A 24,650-nucleotide genomic window follows, 5' to 3' on the forward strand; every position below is an offset into this window, starting at 1 on the left:
GTTATACTCAAGGATTAAACTGTGGTAGCAGCTTCATTTAAAAGGAGTGAGGCTTAATAAAATTGTTACTCATAATCTCTTTCTATATCCCTTTTTGACCTGAAACACGGTATATAATACACATTCACAAATTTCACTATGTGTTACTCTAGTCAGAGGCCTCTTTTGCTTGTGAGAAAAGCCATATTTTGTATTCCTAGGAATCTGTAGACATTGTTAACATGATAAATATCACTACACGTCATATGTAAGTTACATCTACCTACTAACATTTAAAAAATAAAGAGTAATTTTCAAAGACTATTAACACAGGATTGCTGTTATTGAGAAGTGCAGGGAGGGAGTTAACGTAAAATATTTTCTTTAGGTAGATCCTTTCAAGGTGATTTAAAAAAACACAAAAATATTTACACCATACTGAACTTTCCTAAATTTCCTATGATACTTCTATTTCAAAACTGTCTTATTGTGAGCGTATGAGGAATATAGATGCAGCAAGTTTAATGTGTAAACCAATACCCTTAGCTTGAGCAAAAGATGTCCCTAGGGTCTCCCAACACCAAGAAGATGGAAGAAGTTCAAATGCAACTATTTTTCTTTTTCCCAAGCAGCTCAAAATGCTTTAGCGAAGACTTTATGATTCTTACATCATTACTAATGATGTAAGCAAAGGTGAAAAATTCAAGAACTGGGGGTCTTGACTCCAAGTCCTTAATCCACAAAACACACTGCATTTGAAGTTTAAAAATTATTAGGAAATTTTCCCACTGAATATGATCTTAAGATATTTCGGAAAACATTTAAGATCTACTAGGACTTGAATTTGAGAAGTAAGAGTGACCACACATCCAGTGTGGGGGTATAAACTAGACAATTTAGACTGTAATCATGACCAGTTTATGAAAGAGTAGCAAATAAGTGCCAAATCAGACCAATACTATGAGATTGGCTGTGCTATTTTGAATAATTTGGTTCAAGTATCCGTATTTGGCCAGTATGTAATTCCAGTTCACTCTGCTTATATCAGACGGGAAGAAGGATCTTCTGTAAAGATCTTACTGTCTGATCCTCGTAGCTCTGTAGGACCATGTAGGTTGCCAGTGATACTAGGAGTAGGACAAATCACTCTTTCCGTCACTATCACATTTTGCGTGAGAAGTGGATCAAAAACGGCAGCGGGAGGTTGCACAAGGGAACCAGAAGAAGCCGAGTAAGTCTCCGTTACCAGATAGCTACCATGCTGCAAAGGGTCAGTGATGGAAACGGCGGGCTGCAGGACAGAACTGGAAGCAGACAGCGCAGATGCCCCCTGGCTGCCTGACAAAGTCTGGTACCTAACAGACTCTGACTGCTGGACTTGTACGTGTTGGCCACAGGCGTCAACCCTAGAACTGCTGTCTTTGGTAGGCGGCTGAGAGCTTTTGGTTTCGTCATCCATCCCGAGGCTTATCTCGGCCAGCTTTTTAAATTTGGGGCCGAGGGAGTCCAAGAAACTCTCGTCAAAATCATCGGCAATAAAACTGCAACAACCCAGGGAGCCGACGGGAGAACTGGGGGCCTCGATTCCTTCATTATCATAGACCAGCAAGCAGTCATTTGCTTCCTGGCTGTCGTCTTCATCTGCACAGGCAAATGCTTTCTAAAGGTGGAGAGAAGAGGAGAAAATGAACTGTAAGAGACATTCAGGGGAAGGATGTAATACCTTTCGTAGAACTCAACGTTTGATCGTGACTGTGTGATTGAGGTAATCCACTGAAGTCATGTACAGATGTGAGAGTTGGACCGTAAGGAAGGCTGAGTGCCAAAGAATTGATGGTTTTGAATTGCAGTGCTGGAGAAGAGTCTTGAGAGTCCCTTGCACAGCAAGGAGATCAAACCAGTCAATCCTAAAGGAAATCAACCCTGGATATTCACTGGAAGGGCTGATGCTGAAGCTGAAGCTCTTTGGCCACATGATGCAAAGAACCAACTCACTGGAAAAAACCCTGATGCTGGGAAAGATTGAGGGCAGGAGAAGGGGGGCAACAGAGGATGAGATGGTTGGATGGCATCACTGACTCAATGGACATGAGTTTGAGCAAAATCAGGGAGATAGTGATGGACAGGGAAGCCTGGCGTGCTGCAATTCATGGGGTCCCAAAGAGTTGGATATGACTTATTGACTGAATGGCAACAGCAACAAAAGAAGTAAGGGCATACTCCATATCAGCAGTCTTGTTACAGAAGTTATCTGTGTTTGGAGAATGATGCAATTGACATTCCTTCAAACTTGAGTCTGTTGTAGGCTCATATTTGAACTCTTGAGTTTTAAGACTTGCATTGACACGGACTTAGCCATACAGAGCAAATGTGTGTGGAGCCTGGAGGTTATTTGCTGGGCCATCTGTGAAAGTCCCTGTGTGTGTTTGGGTTACTGCAGGTCATTGTGTGGGGCAGGGTGCAGGCTTCCTCATCATCTGAGGCAGCTCTCACCAGCCAGGGGCCTTGGCCAAGACACTGTAACCCTTGTGAGAGTCTGACCCATAACTGGGAGTCTGATCCTTCCTGTCAGTCTGTCCTCAAACACTGTGTCAGCCTTCATCTGCTTGACCACGAGGACAAATGCCATCACTTACAGCTCTGATAGCAGAGTTGTAGGTGAGATCCATTCTAGTGATGCACCAACCAGGAGGCAAGCTACCTGCCTACCAGCGTCCTCTCTGTCCTTCACCCCTGTCCCTTTGTAGATTCTCTGCTTCCTGACACCTCGCCTCATCTTGGACCACGTCCCTTGTTTCCCCTTTTATGTTTGGGTCATTAAAGTTTCTTCAGCATTTTTGGACATGGACTCCTTGACAATGTGAAGAATACTATAACCTTCTCAGAAAAATGTATGCCGATGTATTCTGACATACTTCATGGTACAGGAAATGAGAAATAACTGCTTTGTATGTCTAAAGAGGATGCCGCTGATCTGAAAAGCAGAGGGTTTTGCTTTCTGTTGTTATCTCAGTGGGAGGAATGAGCTGCCATATTCTCTCATTTTGTGTCTACCCATCCCTTCTTTCTTTTGACCAGTAGCTGGATTTTGGCAGCCACCTTAGGTTATCCTTGTTATTTTAACAAGGAGCCTTTACTTCTCTTTTCTTGTCTTATACCAAGCTGCAAAAGAACCAAACTGTAAAACCGAAGTTCAGTCAAGTAGAAAGATCTCTAATGTAAACAGGATAACAAAGCCACAGAGTTTTCCACCAGATTACCTGAGAAAAGTAGGAGTCCAGGAATTTCATGTTTATTGCCCCTTCCCCAAAGTCCTTGTTGGTTCCTCCGGTGGAATGCCTTGTTCTCATCGTCCCGGACTGTCCCACGGAAAAGTTGCTCAGACCGGCGGTTGCTCCGAACCCCGCGGCACCCCCAGATCCTGCAGCTGCTCCAAGATTGGTGGTCAGTTCCATTCCCGAAGCTCCTTCTACCACCGTCCCTCCAGCATATGTATTTGTACAGACTTCTAAAAACAGGGATAAAGTGCTGTAACATCTCATGCTGTGATTTGTTTTGTTTTGGTTTTTACTGATCTTTGATATCCAAGAGCACCTGCCAAGTAAAGCCAGCATGTGGGAGAAAATACAATTTTATGACTCAAGGTGAGAAGAACACCCCACAGTCTGTAATGTGAGAGTAACAGAGGAGGTGAGGGAGTAACAGAGGGCATTGTTTTCAGAGAGGTATTGTTTCTGAAACCATACCAATTAAAAAAATAAAATAGATTTTCAGTGACAACAGCCAGAAATGGAAAAGTATAAATGAAATATTCAGCGCAGAGCCATGGAAAGCTTCTAATGTGATGCTTGTTTTCAGGAAAAAAGAAGTTGTAATTTAGCTGTCATATTGGCTCAATATGGAAACCAAAGAGGAAACATACATAATGTAATCATGCAAATTAGCCAATGCTAATTAGGTGTCTTAGTGCCTAATGAAAATTTAATGAGCTGTGACTGTTCTGCCTGTTGCCTTTACACTGCATTTTCATGGAAAGCTCTTTTTCCTAGAGAATTCAAAATATTGTTTTTGTGATGTAATGGGAGAAGCAAATAAGGATTAAGGTAGCTGATAAAGACAGATAGTTACATTTTGGGGGCAATCTTATGTAGATTTTTCAGGCTGGACATTTAAAAACAATCTATTGCTAAGCATGGAATTAAGAAAAATTTGAATATTAGGCATTAGATCTTATTGTTCTATAGGCTTCCCAGGTAGTGCTAGTGATAAAGAATGTGCCTGCCAATGCAGGAGACATAGGGGATTTGGGTTTGACTGAAGCAACTTAGCGTGCTTCTTGTTCTAGTTTACACCTTAGTGTGGCACTGAGATAAGATGAATGAAATAGTCGTTTGGTAAACTAAAGAAATAAATAATTTCACTTATATGACAACACAAGCGATCCTTGTCCCATTATGATTAAATATTGTTGTTTAGTTGCTCAGTTCAGTTCAGTTCAGTCACTCAGTCGTGTCCGACTCTTTGCGACCCCATGAATCACAGCACCCCAGGCCTCCCTGTCCATCACCAACTCCCGGAGCTCACCCAGACTCATGTCCATCGAGTCAGTGATGCCATCCAGCCATCTCATCCTCTGTCGTCCCCTTCTCCTCCTGCCCCCAATCCCTCCCAGCATCACAGTCTTTTCCAATGAGTCAACTCTTCGCATGAGGTGGCCAAAGTACTGGAGTTTCAGCTTTAGCATCATTCCTTCCAGAGAAATCCCAGGGCTGATCTCCTTCAGAATGGACTGGTTGGATCTCCTTGCAGTCCCAGGGACTCTGAAGAGTCTTCTCCAACACCACAGTTCAAAGGCATCAATTCTTCAGCGCTCAGCCTTCTTCACAGTCCAACTCTCACATCCATATATGACCACAGGAGAAACCATAGCCTTGACTAGACGGACCTTTGTTGGCAAAGTAATGTCTCTGCTTTTGAACATGCTATCTAGGTTGGTCATAACTTTCCTTCCAAGGAGTAAGTGTCTTTTAATTTCATGGCTGCAGTTTGCTCAGTCGTGTCCAATTCTTTTTCGATCCCATGGACTGTAGCCCACCAGGCTCCTCTGTCCATAGGATTTTCCAGGCAAGAATACTGAGTGGGTTGCCATTTCCTGCTCCAGGGGATCTTCCTGACCCAGGGATTGAACCCCCATCTCCTGCACTGGCAAGCAGATTCTTTACCACTGAGCCACTGGGGAAACCCATGATTAAATACAAGAATTGGTTATTGAATTGAAATCAGGTTCCTGTTCTGGGGAAGAAAGAAGGGCAACAAGATCTAGGATGGGCCCACACGACACTTTAACTGCAAATATTACCAGTGTTAACAGGCAGAGTTGGATGGTGGGTACATAGTGTGTTTTATATTCTCCTTTACATTTTTCTATATATGTAAAATCCTTAACTTATTAAAAAATTAGTAATCAACTATCAGAGAGCTATACTTCAGTTTACCGAAGTTTGGAGAAATATAACAAATCTTCTGCTAGTAAAAATGGTGACATCAGTAGACAAATGAACTTACTGAAGTCAGAACTAGGTCACAAAATTGACTGCTATACTAACAGTAAACCGATTCATTGAAACCCTGTTTCACTGGTAATATCTCAGTGTGTGCACAAATTATTAAGGAGAGAATTTAGAACATTTCTTAGTTTTTAATATTTCTTATTTAACCCATTGTTCCTTTCAAAAATAAATTCAATGTTCACTTACCAGAATTTTCCATGAAATCAACTCCATTGGCAGTTATAGGTGGCACACCGATATTTGTGATTTCCTACAAGCAATATGCAAAAAATATATTTAAAAATTAACCAGATTTCAGCAATATAAGTGAAATACACTCCCTTTTAAATGGAGACATTACAAGAATTCCAAATTCTTGCAGGAGTAACTGCTTTTATGATGTGACATCTGAAGAGCTAAGATCCTAAAAGGCTCCATTCATTTCAGCACTCTCATAGGTCCTTGATGATCAGGAGTCTTATTTTTTATACCCCATTATCCCCTTTTCTATCTAGTATGTAAATTGAAGTTTGCTCTGTATGAGTGAAATACATGTTTTACAAAGTGGATCTTCACCTTGTCTTCAGGTTGGGCTCCTTCAATTCCCCACGGGTGAATTGTTCCTTCTGAACCATCCGGCACCGGGACAAATCCACCGGTCACTCCCCCAATAGGACCTGCCCCACAGTCACAGGTCAGCAGCAGGAGGAGAGCCACTAGTATGAAGGAAAACAAAATATCAGGATATTTGAATCACTTGGAAATGACTTGACAGGGCAATTGTTGGAAACATTACAAAGAAATGCAGTATCTTTAATGCTTATGGAAAATCTAATAGCAAAATTAATTTCTACAAGGTAAAATTGGATAAACTAAGCATACTCAAATTTCACATAATTATGAAACTGAAGGAGACAGATCAGATTATTCTTGTGACCTGTATATTTTCTTAAAAGAGGCACTGTTTGATGAATGATAAAAGTGGTCATTCATTTCCTCAACTATTTTCTATAATATATTTTTTTTATTATTGCTTTTATTTGTACACATTGAAGCTCAGTATATGATGTGGGGTGAATACACACCTGAATAGTCAAGATTTTAGGTGGGCATTATAATGATATGGTAATCTGGTCTCTAAACACCTCTTTATGAAATAGCAATTAACCTACAAACTCCCTCTGCAAGTGATGATCTAATATCATTACACTCTTAATGGTGACTTAGGAATCCTTAGCTTGGAGGGGCCTTCCTGCCTGGGTAATTATCATTCTTTCTGTGCAGATAGGTCACATCTTGGCAATAAAGATTAGCATCATTTAGAGTCGGACACGACTGAAGCAACACAGCAGCAGCAGCAGCAGCAGCAGGCTAATAGGCCAAGAGAGAAATGAAACACTTCCCAGGCTGGGTGGTCGATGACCCCACCTCCACCTCTGCCCTGCGTGCTGGATGTTTGTGTCGGACTGAGTTTGTGTGTGATTCTTGCGATCCCATGGACTGTAGCCTGCTAGGCTCCTCTGTCCATGGGATTCTCCAGGCGAGTATACTGGAGTGGTTTGCCATTTCCTTCTCTAGAGGATCTTCCCGACCCAAGAATCTAACCTGGGTCTCCCGCATTGCAGGCAGATTCTTTACTGACTGAGCTATGAGGGAAGTCCTGCCCTGAAGAAGGAAAGCACTAAATCCTAGTTTGAATTCTTTTACTTACTGGCAGCTTAGTGAGGGGTTTAAGAGTATATAGGCTCTGGAGTCAGTCTTCTAGGGTTTGAATTTTGGCTTCACCATTCACCAGCTGGACAAATTACATCATCTTTTCTTGCCTCCATTAACTATCCGAAGAATGGGGGGATATATATCATTGTAAGGATTATGAGTTAATGGAGATAAAGGATGGTATTGAGTGCCATGAGGACTCCCCGTATTGTTTGAATGAGCTACATCAATTATACAAATTAGGTCAGTTACATATATATAAATGTAAATATATGATGGAAAAATTGGGCCAAGTATATAAAATAAGTTGGACAAAGCACATTTTCTCAGAATTTAACAAACTGTTCATATAAGTGATACCTCCAAAGGCTTTATTGCCATCCTCAATTCTATGACTTAATTAAATGTATGGGAAGGGTTGACTATTTTAAGTGGGCAAATTCATTTTGAAAAGTGATGAATATATATATGTATGGTCAGTATTTTTAGATGAGTATAACAGTCTTTTAGAAGTCTTGTTGATCATTGTATGTACAGTATGTATTCGATTTTTATATACACATCCAGAGAAAGTTTTTCAAAGCATTGACTGTGTTTCCACAGAAACATGTGTATGTTCTGTCCACAAAATTCAAGATATGATCTTTTGCAAATGGTAGGATCACATGAAGCAAATATGACTGTGGGAATATCACAGTATATTTCCTCTGACTGCCATCCTGAGCCACAATCCCAACTGCATAGTAGTCTAGAGGATATATCTGTACCTCAAAATTCAACATTTCAAAATCAGATTTATGATTGCCACCCTACTTACCTGCACTTTGTCTGATATTTTCAATTTCATTTAATGGTTTCAGTAGCAACTGAATTCAGTGGTTCATCTGGACTTCTCATCCATTCATTCTCTCCATTAGTCTCCAGATCTTCTCCATTTACTCCAACTGTGCCTCCCATACCTATTCATTCCTTTCCAGTCTTATGCTGTGGCTCAAAACCTGGCCTTCATCATCCCATGTGAGCTATAATATTATAATAACCTCCTAACTGTTCTTCCCTTTTTAATTTGCAGTACACACTGCTGTCAGTGTTATCTATCTAAAATACAAGTAAGATCATGTCGGTCTTTTATTCAGATATTCTCAGCAACTCTCCCTCTTGGAATGGAACTTGTCTTATATCCCTGGGTATGGTCCAGTGTCTCCTAGTTTACAGTCTATGGGAACTTGAATAGAATTTGTTGTATCCTACTATTGTGTGAAAATTGTATAAATCTTAATTATGTTGAATTGGTTCATAGTACTTTTCAGGTCTACTCTATCCTTCTACATTTCTGTACATTCTGTTAGTTTTTGAGAGTTTGATATTGCAACTCTAAAAATCTTCATTTACCTACTTAAAAAATAATTGTCATATGCAGTGGAACTATAACTATACAAATAACTTTGTATTCTCTAACTCTCTCCTGTAAATGTGTTATCATACTTTCATAATTTAAAAATATAAAAAAGAAAGAGAAAAAAATACATGTATGTAAAGTCCCTTAATGTATTCAGTAAACTTCATCATATTAAGTTTGAGCCTTAAACGAGTGTATTTTCAGGTGCAAAGCTATTTTGAGGAAATTCTGGATTAAGCAACAACTTCTCAGAGTGCGATATATTTATGTGCATTGTAAAGCTCAAAGCTTATGCTATCTTAGAATTTTTCCTAAATTTTTTTGGTCAGGACTCTATTGTATTTTAGAATTTCATGAGACTTGTAGAGGGAAAAGACATTTTAGAAAGTACTGCGATCCTGGATAAAGTCATTATTTTGACCGTGAACATTCCAGGCAGTGTGTAGACTGTCCATGCTTTCTTTTCGCCTTTCTTTGATTCTCTGCTGCTGGTTTCTATATGTCTAACATACACGACCTGCTCTGCTGTATTATAAATATAGATTGTTGGCAAGTCATATGTTAACTTTAAACATTTCTGGGTCTTTCTGAAGATGTCAGCGCACCCCCGCGCCCACCTCACCCTGTGAGCTCTGCCTCTAAAACAGCTGCAGAGATGCTTTGTCCGTGCACATGCTACCATACCCCTGGCATACTCACACAGTAGCAGCAAAAGGCCGAGGAATAGCAGACCGATGGCGGCAGCCCCCATCCTCCCAGACCTCTCTCCAATTATGGGATTAGGGATGCTGGTTGGATACACATTTGGACAGATGTCCCTGTAGTCACATTGGCAGACTTCCAGGGTCAAGCTCTCTGGTTCCTCGCACCGCCTCCCCTCACTGTCCGTGACCATGACGGAGATTCTGTACACTCCGGGAGAGACTGGCTGTGGGGCTGTGAGGAGTGCGGATGTAGCTGTAGGGGAACCATCAAACACATCAGCAGTAGGACAAGGTGTCTCTGGCTCTTAAAACTACTTGTTGTTTTGGGTGAATAGGGCGACAATTGACACATCACTGTCACAAATAAGTAGGGTGAGACTGGAGCAGTTATGAGGGTTGTTGGGGTTCAGTTGGGTATACATTATTTCAGAAAAGAGCAAGCAATAGATGAGGTCATTTACAAAGGACTTGAAGTGGCCCGATAGTTACTTTTGTTGTTTTTTAGTCACTAAGTCATGTCCCACTCTTTTGCAACAGAGGAGCCTGGCGGCCTACAGTTCATGGGATTTCCCAAGCAAGAATACTGGAGTAGGTTACCATTTACTTCTCCAGGGGATCTTCCCGACCCAGGGATTGAACCTGTGTCTCCTGCTTGGCAGGCAGGTTCTTTACCACTGAGCCACCTGGGAAGCCCTGCTGGTCACTATGAAATCTAAAAAGAGAGAAGATTCTTATTATGTCTAATGGCTTTTTCTATGAGACTCCTGGAAAACATAGGAAATGTGAAATTAGCATTATAAAAGTTAGGAGAAAAGTAAGGATGGATTAACTTGACCATTGGCTTATGAGTTTGAGAATTTCAGCCTACCATGCTTTCAAGATTCCTAACTAGTGACAGACTAGACAACCTTGAGCAGGTTGACCCCTCCAGTCTGCTGACAGGCTGGCCAGTTAGGAAAAGTTTATGTATTTAGAAATCTAAACAGCTCAGCAGTAAAATAGGTGCCTGACTGTAATCTTTTCATTATTTATTTATTTTGGTATACTGAGGAGATACAGATAAAAAATTGAAAATATAAAAATATCCAATAGAGTCCACATGAGAAAAACAGAAAATTTTAAATAGTGCTAATATATTGTTCCTTTTCTGAAGACAGAGGAAATTCATAAGGATAGGACATCATCTTCATTGCAAAGAATTTTTAAAATTGGACATGAGTTTGAGTGAACTCCGGGAGTTGGTGTTGGACAGGGAGGCCTGGTGTGCTGCAATTCATGGGGTCGCAAAGAGTTGGACACAACTGAGCGACTGAACTGAACTGAATATCTTATATTGTTCCTTTTCTGAAGACAGAGGAAATTCATGAGGATAGGACATCATCTTCATTGCAAAGAATTTTAAAAATTACTCTTGGAACGGACTTGCTCCCAAATGGACTCCCTCTTAACCTTCTGGAAATATAAAGAAGCAGCAGTTTTCATTTGTAGAAGCAGCTTTACAATTACTCACCATCTCTTCCTGAGATACTCCATACAACTGGAAGTTTTAGGCTTTGGTGTTCCACTGAAAATTCATAGGGGCCAGCATATTTATCCCTTTCCAGTGGTGAAGCTCTGACAACCACGGAAGGTGACGAACTACAGACTGCTTCCTTTTCCAGGGCAATTGTTGGACACTTTTCATTAAAATCAGGTACTAGGACAAATATGGTGCCTGTTGAAGTTTTACCGGTGTTTCCTGTAAGAATAACATTTTAGAGTTAGAGAACTATACAGAGCAAGTTGTGCAAAATAAAGAAACATAAATAAGCCCTTAAAATGTCTCTCACATGCATGGACTTCTCTGGTGGCACAGCGGATAAGAATCCACCTGCCAGCGCAGGGGACATGGGTTTGATCACTGGTCCAGGAAGACACCACATGCCGTGGAGTAAAAGCCCGTGCACCTCAACTGCGAAGCCTGTGCCCTAGTGCCTGTGAGTTGCAACTGCTGAGCCCACACGCTACAACTACTGAAGCTGAGAGCCTGTGCTCCGCAACGAGGGAAGCCGCCACAATGAAAATCCCGTGCACCACGACTGGAGAGTGGCCCCTGCTTGCTGCAACTAGAGAAAGCCTGAACACGGCAAAGAAGCCCCAGTGCAACCAGGGAATAAATAAATAAATATTAGAAAAAAACGATCTCACATGCACCAGATTAGTGTACATACTCATGAAATTGTGTCTGTTATTCCTACAAATAAAAAGATGTCACCCAATTTCTGTACCTGGTTAAAAGGAAATCTAATTATCAGCTTGCCTGCTGTCTTTAATTAGTTTAATTAGCTTGTTGTTGTTCAGTCACTAAGTCATGTCTGACTCTTTACAGTCCCATGGACTGGAGCCTGCCAGTCTCCTCTGTCTATGGGATTCTCCAGGCAGGAATACTGGAGTGGGTCATTTCCTTCTCCAGGGGATCTTCCCGACCCACAGATGGAATCCTGCATTAGCAGGTGGATTCTTTACCTCTGAGCCACCTTAATTAGTAGCATCAGCTATTCAATGTGATTGGAACCAAGACCTTTAAGGTGATAAATTCACTGATTATGAATGAAATCAACATAAAAATAATAGTTTTCTTAAATATATTCTAGTGTATGAACCCAGACTGTGTGGAAGATTTCTGCTTTAAAAGCTTGAACCAAAGTATTTGGAATAAACTATGATTTATTTTTATTACCCAAGATATAAGATCTCTCAGTGGTGGGATTAAGAATTACTTCTGTTGTTTCCCTTAGTGCTTTTTTCTGTTTTTCCAGATAATATGATTTTTTATTTTATTTTTATGTTTGCTGAAATTGCCTTGAGTATAAATTAATTTTACACTTAGGGAAGCACATAGTCAAGCACATAGTCAAGGTGCTTCATTTAGAAAATTTTTCAGAAGATTTTTCCTGTTCTATGATATAAGCATATAAGTCTCTGTAAGTAACTCACTCTGTGTGTAAGTAACTCACAAAGGCACCTCACATTTGAGCTGAACTTCCCTGATAGGCCTTCTGTATCAATCTTTGTCCACATTCTCAAATCAAGAAATTCTTGCGCCAACTACAGCAAATAGTAGGACTAAACCCAGAATTCACTGGTCCAGTGAATTCCATTGAGAAGCTAGGATGCTTAGTCATCGCCTAGATTTAGCCACCTCAGACTTAAGACCCAAGACCCCTAAGGTAATCAACTTTATCTAGTGATAAAGGTTCTTCCCTGGTGTCTCAGTGGTAAGGAATCTGCCTGCTACGCAGGAGATGCAGGTTCAATCCCTGGGTCAGGAAGATCCCTTGGAGAAGGAAATGGCAACTCACTCCAGGATTCTTGCCTGGGAAATTTCATGGACAGAGGAGCCTGGTGGGCTACAGTTCATGGGGTTGCAAAGAGTTGGACATGACTGAAGTGACTTAGCACATATGCATGCAGTGATAAATGTAATATGTTAGTAATCAAAAGCATCTATTCATAAAAAAATGCTAATTGGAATAATATTTTTTTCTTACCATCTATGGCCAGAACTTCAGCTGTGATTGTCTTGTTAACTATGAAAGTAACGTCTCGATCAATGTTTTTGACAAATTTGATTCCAGCAGTTTCTGAATCAATCATTAGCAAACCACCGTCATTACGTCCCAAGACATATCTGTTTTATAACAGAAAACAGTAAGTTTTTTTCCAAACATGGAATGTTACCTATTTAATGAAAATGACTTATATTTAATGTATTTTCATAAGACTCTGAAATATACTTTTTAAAAAGCAGCAGAAAATTAACATATTAGCCTAGACAAGGAGTATTTCATAAGCCTTAAGAATATGTTAGCCTGGTTTTTAAATTTTCTGCTCTGCTCAGTAAAATAACTGTGTCCTTGTTCCTTATACTATAGCAGCAACTTTTCATGGTGTTTTATTATTTTAGGCACCGTGCTTTGTACATACTGTTCTATGTCTGACTACACCATGGTCTTCTGGTGAAATTCTACTTTTTTAAGGCTCAACTGAAAGTTTGCATGAAACTCTTTCTAGATCTCACTAGACAGGCTGTCATTCTTCATGTCCACTTTCACTTATGTTTATGCTACCTTAGCTCATAGCACATCTCTTCCTGAGTTATATAGGTCCTTGAGTTGGTTACCATTGTATCTCTTTATATTCTTGGCATAGAGTAGTTTAGATATTATTTTGCAATAGTTTATAAATTAAAGCTAGTCAAGGTAAACAGCAAGGTCCTACTGTCCAGCCCAGGGAATTATACTCAATATCCTGTGATAAACTGAAATGGAGAATCTGAAAAAAGATTATATGTTTATAACTTAGTCACTTTACTGTACATAAGAAATGAACACAACATTGTAAACCAACTAAACTTCAATAAAAGTAAAAGAAACTTCATCAAGGAATAACGAGATATTAAAAAAATTATTCTCACCTGACAAATGACGCAACTTCACCAGTGTCTTCATCAATGGCTTGATAGGTTCCCAGGACGTAATTGATCAACTGTCTACTACTTATGCCTTTTCGGACAGTAAATGTCTTGGAAGAAGGACGGAATGCAATTCCTTCCCTCACATTTATTACTTGAACTATGAGTGGGGTTGACTGGACTTGATATTGAGAGATTACGGATTGGTGAAATTCAGCTTTGTTTTTGACGGCGATACCAAGTTGCATGCTCTGTACTTGTTCATAATCTAGAGACTAGAGTAAAAATAAAAATAGAAGGAAAGAAGTGTCACAAAAATATGATCAGGTAAGAGGACCAGAGAACTCTATGTTATGTGCTATGAATGACTCCTTTATTTCTATGAATGAATCCTTTTTTTCTATACAGCAAAACGGTTTCACAGATGATTGTAATGCTCTGATGAGGGTCCTTCAGAATTCTTCGCTTATGAAACCTCAGTTTGGTGACAGATACTTATGAAGCACAGTTATCTCTTTTAAGACTAACAAAACACCTTTACAGTTTCTTTAGGCTGTGTGATGCAGTGGAAAGAATTCCAAATTTGTTGTTGTTGCTTGGTTTGAATCCTGGTTCTGCTACTTAATAGCTGTGTGACTCAGGGCACAATATTTAATATCTCTGATCCTCAACTATTTACTTCTGAAAAAGAAAAAAAAACTCTTACCTCATCAGATTGTTGTAAGGACTGAACAAATTACGACCCACAATACATTCCTGTAAATGGTAGCTACATCCACTCACAGAATAGTGAATTCTCTGCAGTGGAAATAGTGGATTCATGTACAGTAATATCTTTCCTGACTTAAAAAAATTCAGAAACGACAAATTATCTTACTAAACTTGGTTGGCACATAGGCTTCTGTAGAGCAGTGAGAGGGTGGCCCACCAACTCTCCATAGAACCATTTTCATATGGTCTTATGTGCTCACTATTTGTTTGACTCTCATATTGAAGTGGCACAAGTCAAGGCCAGAGATATCCCAGGATAGCTCTTTTCATTCACTAGTAAATTTTCTAAGGGTGACGGGATAAGGAAATGTTCATTTTGGTTACATTGGAGTATAACTGAAAATAAGGTATGAGGTCTAGATTTGAGTTTTCATTTGGCAGCGCCTGGTTTTGTGGACTCAAGGGTTTCCTAGTGGAGAAGAAGAGAAAGATGCTCAAACTGGTCATTAGAATGTAAGGGCTAAGTGACCAAAGAGATGGTAGAGTCTCTGTGTGAAGGCGACTGAAGACTTGGACTTGAGAAAAATCAGGAAAGGCTTCCTAGAGGTTTTCATGTGAGCATTTCAGGGTGAGGAGGAGTCATTCAGGCAGAGTAAATGCCAGATTTAGCAGAAGGTGATAGGGAGCTGGTGATAGTGAGAGGCCTGGGGTACAACTCTGAGGGGGTTGAAGGTCATCTCCAAGGCCAGCAGGTGGTCATCAACCCTGGCTGCATATTAGAGCCCCCTGAGGAGCTGCTCAGCCTTCCCTCAAGACAAACTGGACCAACCACTCCTAGGTTCCCACAGGCTAGGAGAAGCTGCAGCAGATTCAAAGGGACAGTCTTTAACTGAGGGCCATTTTCACAGCCAGTGAGAACAAGGAAGGTTTTTAAGGGAGAGTAATTGGTCCAAACTGTTTTTCAGAAAAATGTGGTAGACGGAGAATGAGGGGGGGTAGACACAGGAGGTGGGGGTGGGGAAGTCTACCCAGAAGGGATTGCCAGCATCTTGAAGAGAGGGCGGCAAGGCCGGCGGCAGCACAGGCCATAGGAAGGAAGGTCAGGGCCAGACTATAACAAAACCTTGCAACTGAGGAGGGCTGTAGCTCACTGTCTGAAAAGCAGAGTAATAGGAAGTCGTATGGGGCTTCCAGCAATCTGGAATTGCAGCAGTCACCCTGTTAAGGGAATATTATGGGTCTGTCATTCTGCTGGACTCACGGAATTAAGAGAGAAGCTCATATAGTCCAATGTCCTATGCCAAGGAATGTCCTAAAACAGTGGTAATATTTTTCTAGTCTATACAATAGACAGACATAAATAGGTTTATGTTATTTCAGATGAAGGGTCTGTTGTAACCAAGTCTGTTAAATGGAAGTTTTACTGAATTGTTTATTTTGCAAACTTAGTTTATATATTCCCATTTCCTAGAAAAAGTTGCCGTTTTTCCCTTCCCAGGACTGTAGCTAATCCATTTAAAGTAAGTCGACAAACGCACAAGCCACTGTTCAATGTATTCTTGTCTGTTCCTGAGTTTAAGTCAGGAAATGTGTTACTTTCTTGTGCTTAAAACAGGCACACTGATACATATATGTCTATTAGTGTGTTTGTGTTTCTGTGGAAAGGATGATAGTTTGGAAGGAAATAAATCAACATGTTAAGAAAAGTCTCCTTAGGAAATGGGGCTGTGTTTTCAAAATTCTGTCTACTTTTGTGTGTGTTTTATATTTTATGTAGAGAAGTGATATTATTATTTGTAAGTGAATAAGGTTTATTTATGACAGTTTCGGCTAACATAAAGTAACAGTTTTGGTGAATACAGAATGTTTTTCCCACTGAAAGGAAATCAGACCTTACCTTAACTACTTTCAGGATACCTTCGTTAGTTCTGGGATCAGTTTCTATTTCAAACCAATGCCCTTCATTTCCAGACGTGAAGAAGAAGTCTGCAAGCCAATTATCAGTGAACTCTTCGTCCAAATCTATTACTTGAATTCGAAGCAACTCAGAACTTAAAGTGTTTTCTTCAATCCTTGCTAAATACTGAAAAAAAGCAGAACTTAAGTTTCAATGTCAGGTTTTATCTAAAAGAATTATTTTCATTCTGAATGGCATTAGTCATTAATTCCCAAATTATGTATTGGCTCTTTGCTGGTCCCTGAATTCTTATCTTTTACAATAGTTTATTTTAAAAGAAAAGTGCAGAGAATGTAACTAAAAGCCAGCAAGCCAGCAAATCCCAAATTATGGTGGTAAGGTATAACATAATATATATATATAAACATATATATATAATTATTTTATAATTATGTTCTAAGTAATTTTTCAAGGAATAAAAGGCACACCTGTGATTCTCTGAATGTGGGGAAATTATCATTGACATCTTTCACTTTAATGCTACATTCACACTGAGATGATAGTCCTTCTCCATCTCTGTCTGCACCACTCACAACCAGGCGATAGCTGCTAACTTGCTAAATTTGGAGAAAAAAAGAAAAATGATTAATCTCTAGTGTCAGGGATATGAATGACAACTACTTGCTTCCTATGGGAAGGAAGTGAAAATATTTAAACTCATGGTTCGTTCTCTAGAAGGACCACATGCACTTTCATTGTCCACCATAGACGAAGCACGTGGGGCACAGGAGGAAGTCTTTATGGGGCTGATACAAGTTTTCTCTTTTGTGAGCTTCTTAGAGCAGGAAAGTGCAGAAATGGACAATAAGGATGGTGCTCTGTTTATCTGAGGGAAACTCATTTATGGAGCTTCCTTACTGGTCTGTTTGGAAAATCATTTGTGTAAAAGTAATACAGAGTCTGATGGGGTCTTGTGTGTTGTTGGAGATGTGTCGATAGAACAATGGAGAAGAGAGAGTAAGGGGATTCTTTTTTCTGTTTCCCTTGTGGCCGCTCCATGTGGTTTGTGGGACCTTAGTTTCCTAACCAAGGATTGAATCCGGTTGCTCAGCAGAGAGAGCATGAAGCTCTACCATTGCACCATCAGGTAGTTCCTGGGGATTCTCTAGTGTTCTAGAAACAGGAGTAAAATGGAAAGAAGTCAGGAGAAAAAGCACAGCATCAGAGAAGGCTTTATTCCAGATACGAATTTCTCCCTAGGAAGTTTCCTTTTCCTCCATCACATGAGGGATTAGCCCCAGTTCAGTCTCTGTCCGTGGATACAATGCCTTCTCTTATTCCCTCAGTTTAACTTCCATGGATGTGGGATACTCATTTATTGAGGTACAATCGATTGTGCAGGTCTCAGACACACAACCCACCCCAGCAAAATCACAGTAGGATGCGAGGAGCGTCCCTCAGTTGGGTCAGTTGAATACAGAGAACCCCTCTTCCTTCTCTCTTTCCTTCTTAGGTAGAAGGGAGTCACCTCTCTTGGGTTGCTTACAACTGAATCCTGAGTTACTGAATGCTCCCAAGAGCCTTGCTTTACCTCTCGATCAAGTGAATTGGTCAAAGTGCGGACTTCCCCTGTGTGTCTGCTTAGGAGGAACATGGATGTGCCTGCAGGTTCCTGAGAGATGATTTTGAAGGCAATTTTAGAGTTCAGGTGGTTCGGTTCATCTGCATCTGTGGCATTTAGTATCATCACCAATGAGTCTAGGAGTACAGAAGTTCATTAAAGGCTATGTAAAGATTGACATTATGTTCACGTTAAATATCCAACACCATTTCAAATTGATCTTTGTCTTTTAAGATCTTAAAACTATCTGTATGCCAAAAAACTACATGTCACGTGCAGTATCTCTTAGTCAGGTGACGGAGTCAGTTGACCTGTGCTGCCTTCCATAAAAATCCTCCACTTCTCACTAAGCCTTGGTTGGTTGTGTTGAGGTTGAGACCGTTTCCTCTTCATTTTTTTACCCTTGCTGAATGGCTTTATGTTCTCCCTTTCCCCCCAGTTATCCATGTAAGGAGAGTGTCTCTGTCTCTTATAATCTAAGAAGGCCCAGCTGATGCATCTGGGTTGTCTAAAGCCCCCTCTTCAGCTTTGTGACTAGAATAAGCTTTGACTTTATAACACAGCCATAGCCTAGAAGTACAATGGCAGTGGATAAGTAGCTCAATCACAAATATTAGCAAGGAAGACCCAGACTGTCTTCATGGATTTTTCTACAAAGCTACTGATGAAACTAAGAGAATAAAATGATGTATGATAATCATGCTTGTATCTGAAAGTTAAACAAAAATAATTAAAAGTGGTAGTTACTGCCGAAGACTTACTCGAAGCACTATTTTCTTCAATTTCACCCTGGAATATGCTTTGTGAAAATACTGGAGCATTGTCGTTTATATCTAAAATTTTGACTGTTAGTATAAGTGGTTTTTCTACGTCTTGTCCTAGGGCGTTGAGAGCACGACACGTAATCTAGAAAAGGAGAGGACACATTAATGGATGTTCTACAACACCAGTTTGCTTATTATTAAAACTTGTCGAGATAAGGCCTCTCCTAGCATGTACAGTGGAGAAGGCAATGGCACCCCACTCCAGTACTCTTGCCTGGAAAATCCCATGGACGGAGGAGCCTGGTAGGCTGCAGTCCATGGGGTCACTAAGAGTCAGGCACGACTGAACAACTTCACTTTCACTTTTCACTTTCATGCATTGGAGAAGGAAATGGCAACCCACTCCAGTGTTCTTGCCTGGAGAATCCCAGGGACGGGGGAGCCTGGTGGGCTGCCGTCTCTGGGGTTGCACAGAGTCAGACATGACTGAAGCGACTTAGCAGCAGCAGCAGCATATACAGTTCTTTTGTGCAAAGAGGAAAAATATTTTTCACAAAGAGGAGACAAAGTAGGAAAGTGTCTACTCTGGGTAGACTAGTTGGCCAAGTTACCCCTTCTTGTGGGCTGCTACTGTTAGCCTGAAAGTCTTGGCCAGAAGCATGCTGGAGTTCAGTGTTCATACACCCTCCTGGGTTGTTCCTTCAGGGGCACAACCTTCAGAAGCTCTTTGTTTTATTTGTTTTTTTTACTTTTACGCTGCACATTGCAGCCTGTGGGATTTTAGTTTCCCAACCAGGGATTGAACCTGCAGCCCCTGCAGTGGAAGCCCAGAGTCCTGACCAGTGGATCACCAGGAACATCCAAGGAAGGCTCTTTGTTATTTGATGGTGGATGGATTCATGCACTGATATCCTTCTAGATTAACCTTCTAAAGTCATTGCCACAAGGGAAAGGGTGATATCGAGGACGCACACTTACCTGGAAGCTTGGGGTTACTTCTCTATCAACTATGGCTGTTATGTTAATTTCCCCAGTGTTTCTGTCAACGACAAAGATTCCAAAAGGGGGCTGATCAATTCCTATTCCCGAGATGTGGTAGGTAATTTTCTGGGTTGCTTCGAAGTCTGAAGTAATCTGCAGTCCAAAATACCAAAATGTTAAGGTGATCATCACTCAGGCCTCTTCCTTACCCCCTGTGCTGCACACTCTCAAGTCATCTGTTCATTTTATTCATGCTTTCTGACACTGTGTTATTTTTTTGCCTTGATAGCTACTAGGAATATGAAATAAATTCAAATTGTTTCCTCTGTTGGCCAGTATGGACCAACGTACCTTAACCTTTCCAGCCTTAGAATATTTGCCCAGACTGTGGTCACCATGGTGATGTTAAAAGGTTGAGAGAAAGTCAAGGACAAGGCTACTACTGAATGCCTCCTTGCCTAGCAGATAACACACACATACAAAAGACATTTAGTTTTAAATAGGAGAAGCTGGAGAAAAAAATGTAAAGTGATAATATACTAAGTGTTAAAAATATTAGAATGAATTGCTTTTATTATTATTAATCTTTAAATTTTTAATAGGGAAAATTTCAAATATATTATAAAGTTAGAATGTATAATGAACCTGATATATCTCATCACCCAGCTTCAACAGTTCTGAATACATGGCCAATCCAATGTTGATTGTCAACCATCTTTAATTGTCTTATTGCTGTATATTGGTTTGCTATGATTTCAAATCTACTTTTTTGTTTTTATCTAGGAATAGAGTTGCTTTAAGAGTGTGGTTGATTGCATTGAGGAAGCTGTCAGGATGTTGTTGTGGATATCTGTGACTGTCAATATACATTCAGCTCGGCTCTTGCTGAGCAACACTGGGGCTTATTGATACAAGTGCGTGGAGAAGTCACTATGGCTGGGAGACATTTAAGCTTTAAATAAGAACAGTTTGTGAGGACTTCTTGAGAGTGTTCAGTCTGGGCAAGGCAACTCTTAGCTGATCTAAGTGCCTCTCTGAAGAGCTTGGGGCATTAGCTCCTGCCTGGGCAAGGCATCTTTTGCCTGGCAGTGGTGAAAACTGTAATCTTGCTTGCCACTACCTCTGTTCCCTAGCAGCGTGCTCTAGTGATAAGGGACTTTTGCTTTTGCACTGGCAGCCAGACATCAGCTGTGATTGACTAAACTGACTCTCATGAGAACCAACTGGTAGAAAGGTCCACCTCAACTTAATCTGGACTCTATGCCTTTAACCTCTCTTGCCTGGAACCATAGTGTGATTAATCTGCACTTGATTAGGAGTATGGTATTTTTGGGTTTATTGAGAGACATTATCCTGAATGTTTTCAGCTTGTGAAATTGTCATAACTCCGGCAGTGAACCCGTGTTAAATACATTATTGGTAAAGACAGTCACATTCTCTGAGGATAATTTGCTGCCCCAAACAAAGCACTTGGCCATATACATTTTTCTATTCATTTGCTAGAATCTGAATCCCAAAAGGCATATCCATTGAAATATATTGAAATGGCTCTTAATTATTTTTAATTACTCTGGAAGCTGTAACTCCTTCATCTTTCTCTTTTAAATTGATGTTATTAATACCATTATTGTTGTATTTTTTGTGTTATTGAAAATACCAGATTATTTGTTCTATGGACTCCTCAATCTGTATCTTACTAATTGGAATTTCCACATTATTCTAATTTATACCTAGTACATTTATTCTCAAAACTCACATTGCTTCTGCTCGTAAGACTTACTTTGGCAATTGGATTTCTGTTCGAGTTGTCTTCTCCTTCTCTGCAGGGTCTTGCGAATTTCACCCACTCACGTTTGTATCTCCTTTTGCCTTGTATTGCGGTCTCATATTCTTCGTATTGTCCTTTTGTCTTATTCAAAAAGGGATTATATTTTATTATGCACATTGTTGGAAATTTTTGCTTTGAGTATTAATTACAGACACCTAGGTTGGGGAGTCTCCTATGTTTCAAGATATTTAAAATGGTTAAATACCCAATTTTCTCTCCCTTACACTATCATGCAAAGAAGAAACAGTAAATAACTAACACAGCTACAGAGCTATATGATTTTTAATATTAGCATTTAACCGTATTTTATATTTCCTATATATATTCCACAACATCTAACTGTTCTGGGCACAAATACTGGTTTATCAGTTGATATTTTTAAGATGAGACAAAAGAATGCATGAGGTAAATTACAATAATGACATCGATTCATGCTAGTATTAAAGTATTACTAGGTTAGTTGTTAGAATTGTATTTTCACAATTAAATTATTTAGTAATTTTTAATATTAAATAAATATTTATTTTTCCAGTACAATTTTTAAACTAAACTATTTTAATTGCAAAAATCTTTTTCATACTTTACCTGTATTCTCAATTCTCCATGAACCAAAAGAACCACCTGTAGACATTTAAATAAAGTCAAATTAAACATGAATTCTTCAAATAAGTAATTACATAAGATAATAATTCTGATTTTTACATTCTGCTGTTCATATTGTAGTTGTTTCTGTTTGAAGAGGGAGGGAACACAGGTATACCTATGGCTGACTCATATTGATATATAGCAGAAACCAGCACAACATTGTAAAGCAATTATCCTCCAATTAAAAATAATAAAAATAGGAAAGAGGTAGATTTGGAGAAGCAGTATTCAAAGAGCAAAAAAGAAAATAGTCTTCATGTAAATAGTTCCTTCAGTTGTGTAATCTAATTGTAGAATTTTAATGATGTTCAGGGGAATCTATTGGACTTTTCAAAATTCTAACAGTTGTTGCAACAACCAGACATTTCTTACCTGGCTGCTCTATAAACACTTCCCAGGAGCTATGGAAGCTATTGCTTTGGGAAACAATGGTGAGCATCATTCTAATAAGCTTCAGAAAGTACCACAGGAGATTATTAAAAGCTGTGACCTACTCTACCGACTTGGCAACGCTGTTTTCGTTAGTTGCAATTCCAGACCAAGGCATTTTCTTAGTCATATAAGAGTTGAGAGAATGGAAAGGAACTAGTCTAATTTAGGAAGAAGGCAATAGCAACCCACTCCAGTACTGTTGCCTGGAAAATTCCATGGATGGAGGAGCCTGGTAGGCTGCAGTCCATGGGATCGCTAAGAGTCAGACATGACTGAGCGACTTCACTTTCACTTTCCACTTTCATGCATTGGAGAAGGAAATGGCAGCCCACTCCAGTGTTCTTGCCTGGAGAATCCCAGGGATGGGGGAGCCTGGCGGGCTGCCGCCTATGGGGTCGCGCAGAGTTGGACACGACTGAAGTGACTTAGCAGCAGCAGCAGCAGTCTAATTTAGAGAATGAAATGTAAAAGATGGGGATATGCTATTCCAATCACAAGTACTGTTTGCTATGGAATGGGGATTTGTGCATCTTTGCTCTACTAGTTCAATTTAAATTTGAGCTTAATTTTCCTACTGATCTAAAAGAAATAAAGATAAGATGAAGCCAGGCCAGGCTAGGTCTTCACCTTCTCAGAAGTATACAGGACCTTCATCTGTGTCATTTTCAGTGTTGTTTTCTACCTGGAATGCATTCTTCTTATCTTCACACACTTGAATACTGTATTACTCATCCTTGAAGATCATTTTAAGTTCCAACAGTCTCCATGAAACTGTCCTTACTGATGTCTCCTTTTCTAAGTTTGCACAACATATATTCTGTGCAATTTAGCCCATAATGGTTTACCGTGATTTATTATTTCTTATGGTTTTATGTGCATTATATGGTGTCGAGCCAAGAGAATTGCAAACTTTCCAAATCGGTGCTTCTATATTATTATTATTGTTTTTTGCTATCCCTTACTGATCCCTTAGCAGATGTTTAAAAACTGTTTTCTGACTCACTGATTAACTAATTTGAAGACAATCTGGAAGGAAAAAGATTATGAAAAATAAATCAGAACAAAAGAATTATGTTTTATGTGTCAGATGCTATTCATAGAGCTTTATGTTTACTATCTCATTTAACACAGCAGCCATCTGAAGGATACTGTAATCCGTCTTTCAGGGATGAAGAAAAAGAGAATACTCATGAAAAAATGAGTACTTTGCCCCAACTAACAGCCCTCAGATTTGAATCTCTGCAGCCTGACTCTAAAGTGTGCACATCACCACTACACTAGATTCTTAAGTCAGTGTAGATAAATAGAAAATAAAAACGAATCATAGAAAAAAAGTTATGTGATAGTCAATTTAGATTTCTTCCTGGCAAAGGCTGCAGTTAATCCTGAAACAATGTAGATTTATTACGTCGCTTATTTTGGAAGGCTATAATAAAGAGGCAAGTCCCAGTCTGAACCAAAGGAAAAATGATATCAGACGTAGGATGTGAGGACGCTTCCATTCTAAAAATTTCAGTAAAATCTTTATTTCAAAGGATGTTTGTTAAAACTGTCATGGAAAAAGACCATGACTTGTGGTTATAACAGATCTCAAAATTATTTTACAGCATTGCTGCTCTTTTTTAAACAGTACCATGAGTTACTTGGGGGCTTCCCAGGTCACACTAGTGAAAAAGAATCCGCCTGCCAATGCAGCAGACATAAGAGATGCAGGTTCGAACCCTGGGTTGGGAAGATCCTCTGAAGAAGGAAATGGCAACCCACTTCAGTATCCTTGCCTGGAAAGTTCCCTGGACAGAGAGGAGCCCAGTGGGCTGCAGTCCATGGAGTCGCAGAGAGTCAGACACGACTGAGTACATATGCACACATGCATTATGTGGGAGAAAAGATCTGGGCAGTGAAGTCACTGCACACCTTTCTCAGTTCCCAAGAACAACTCAGCCCCACGTGAGGGGAGGGAGGGACCAGGCA

At 39.8% G+C, this 24,650-nt stretch overlaps 1 protein-coding gene and 1 non-coding gene across 2 annotated transcripts in view; both read right to left on the bottom strand.

The window, feature by feature from the left end:
• Nucleotides 1-236: 236 nt before the first annotated feature.
• Nucleotides 237-24,650, bottom strand: part of DSG3 (desmoglein 3) — a 31,398-nt gene continuing 6,984 nt past the window's right edge. Inside the window, exons 2-16 of the mRNA NM_001192685.1 lie at nt 22,188-22,223; nt 21,555-21,683; nt 19,772-19,927; nt 18,791-18,935; nt 18,000-18,166; nt 16,897-17,025; nt 16,409-16,594; nt 13,804-14,075; nt 12,878-13,017; nt 10,858-11,085; nt 9,343-9,600; nt 6,105-6,244; nt 5,736-5,799; nt 3,240-3,487; nt 237-1,639 (exon numbers count right to left, since the gene is read on the bottom strand). Coding sequence (NP_001179614.1) covers nt 1,019-1,639; nt 3,240-3,487; nt 5,736-5,799; nt 6,105-6,244; nt 9,343-9,600; nt 10,858-11,085; nt 12,878-13,017; nt 13,804-14,075; nt 16,409-16,594; nt 16,897-17,025; nt 18,000-18,166; nt 18,791-18,935; nt 19,772-19,927; nt 21,555-21,683; nt 22,188-22,223 — 2,919 coding nt within the window. The 3' untranslated portion in view covers nt 237-1,018. The remainder of the gene's footprint in view (nt 1,640-3,239; nt 3,488-5,735; nt 5,800-6,104; nt 6,245-9,342; nt 9,601-10,857; nt 11,086-12,877; nt 13,018-13,803; nt 14,076-16,408; nt 16,595-16,896; nt 17,026-17,999; nt 18,167-18,790; nt 18,936-19,771; nt 19,928-21,554; nt 21,684-22,187; nt 22,224-24,650) is intronic.
• Nucleotides 9,966-10,036, bottom strand: TRNAG-GCC (transfer RNA glycine (anticodon GCC)). The gene has a single exon. It is a non-coding gene; the product is annotated as a tRNA-Gly (tRNA).

Source organism: Bos taurus, chromosome 24 (genome assembly GCF_002263795.3).
Source record: "Bos taurus isolate L1 Dominette 01449 registration number 42190680 breed Hereford chromosome 24, ARS-UCD2.0, whole genome shotgun sequence".
NCBI lineage: Eukaryota > Metazoa > Chordata > Mammalia > Artiodactyla > Bovidae > Bos > Bos taurus.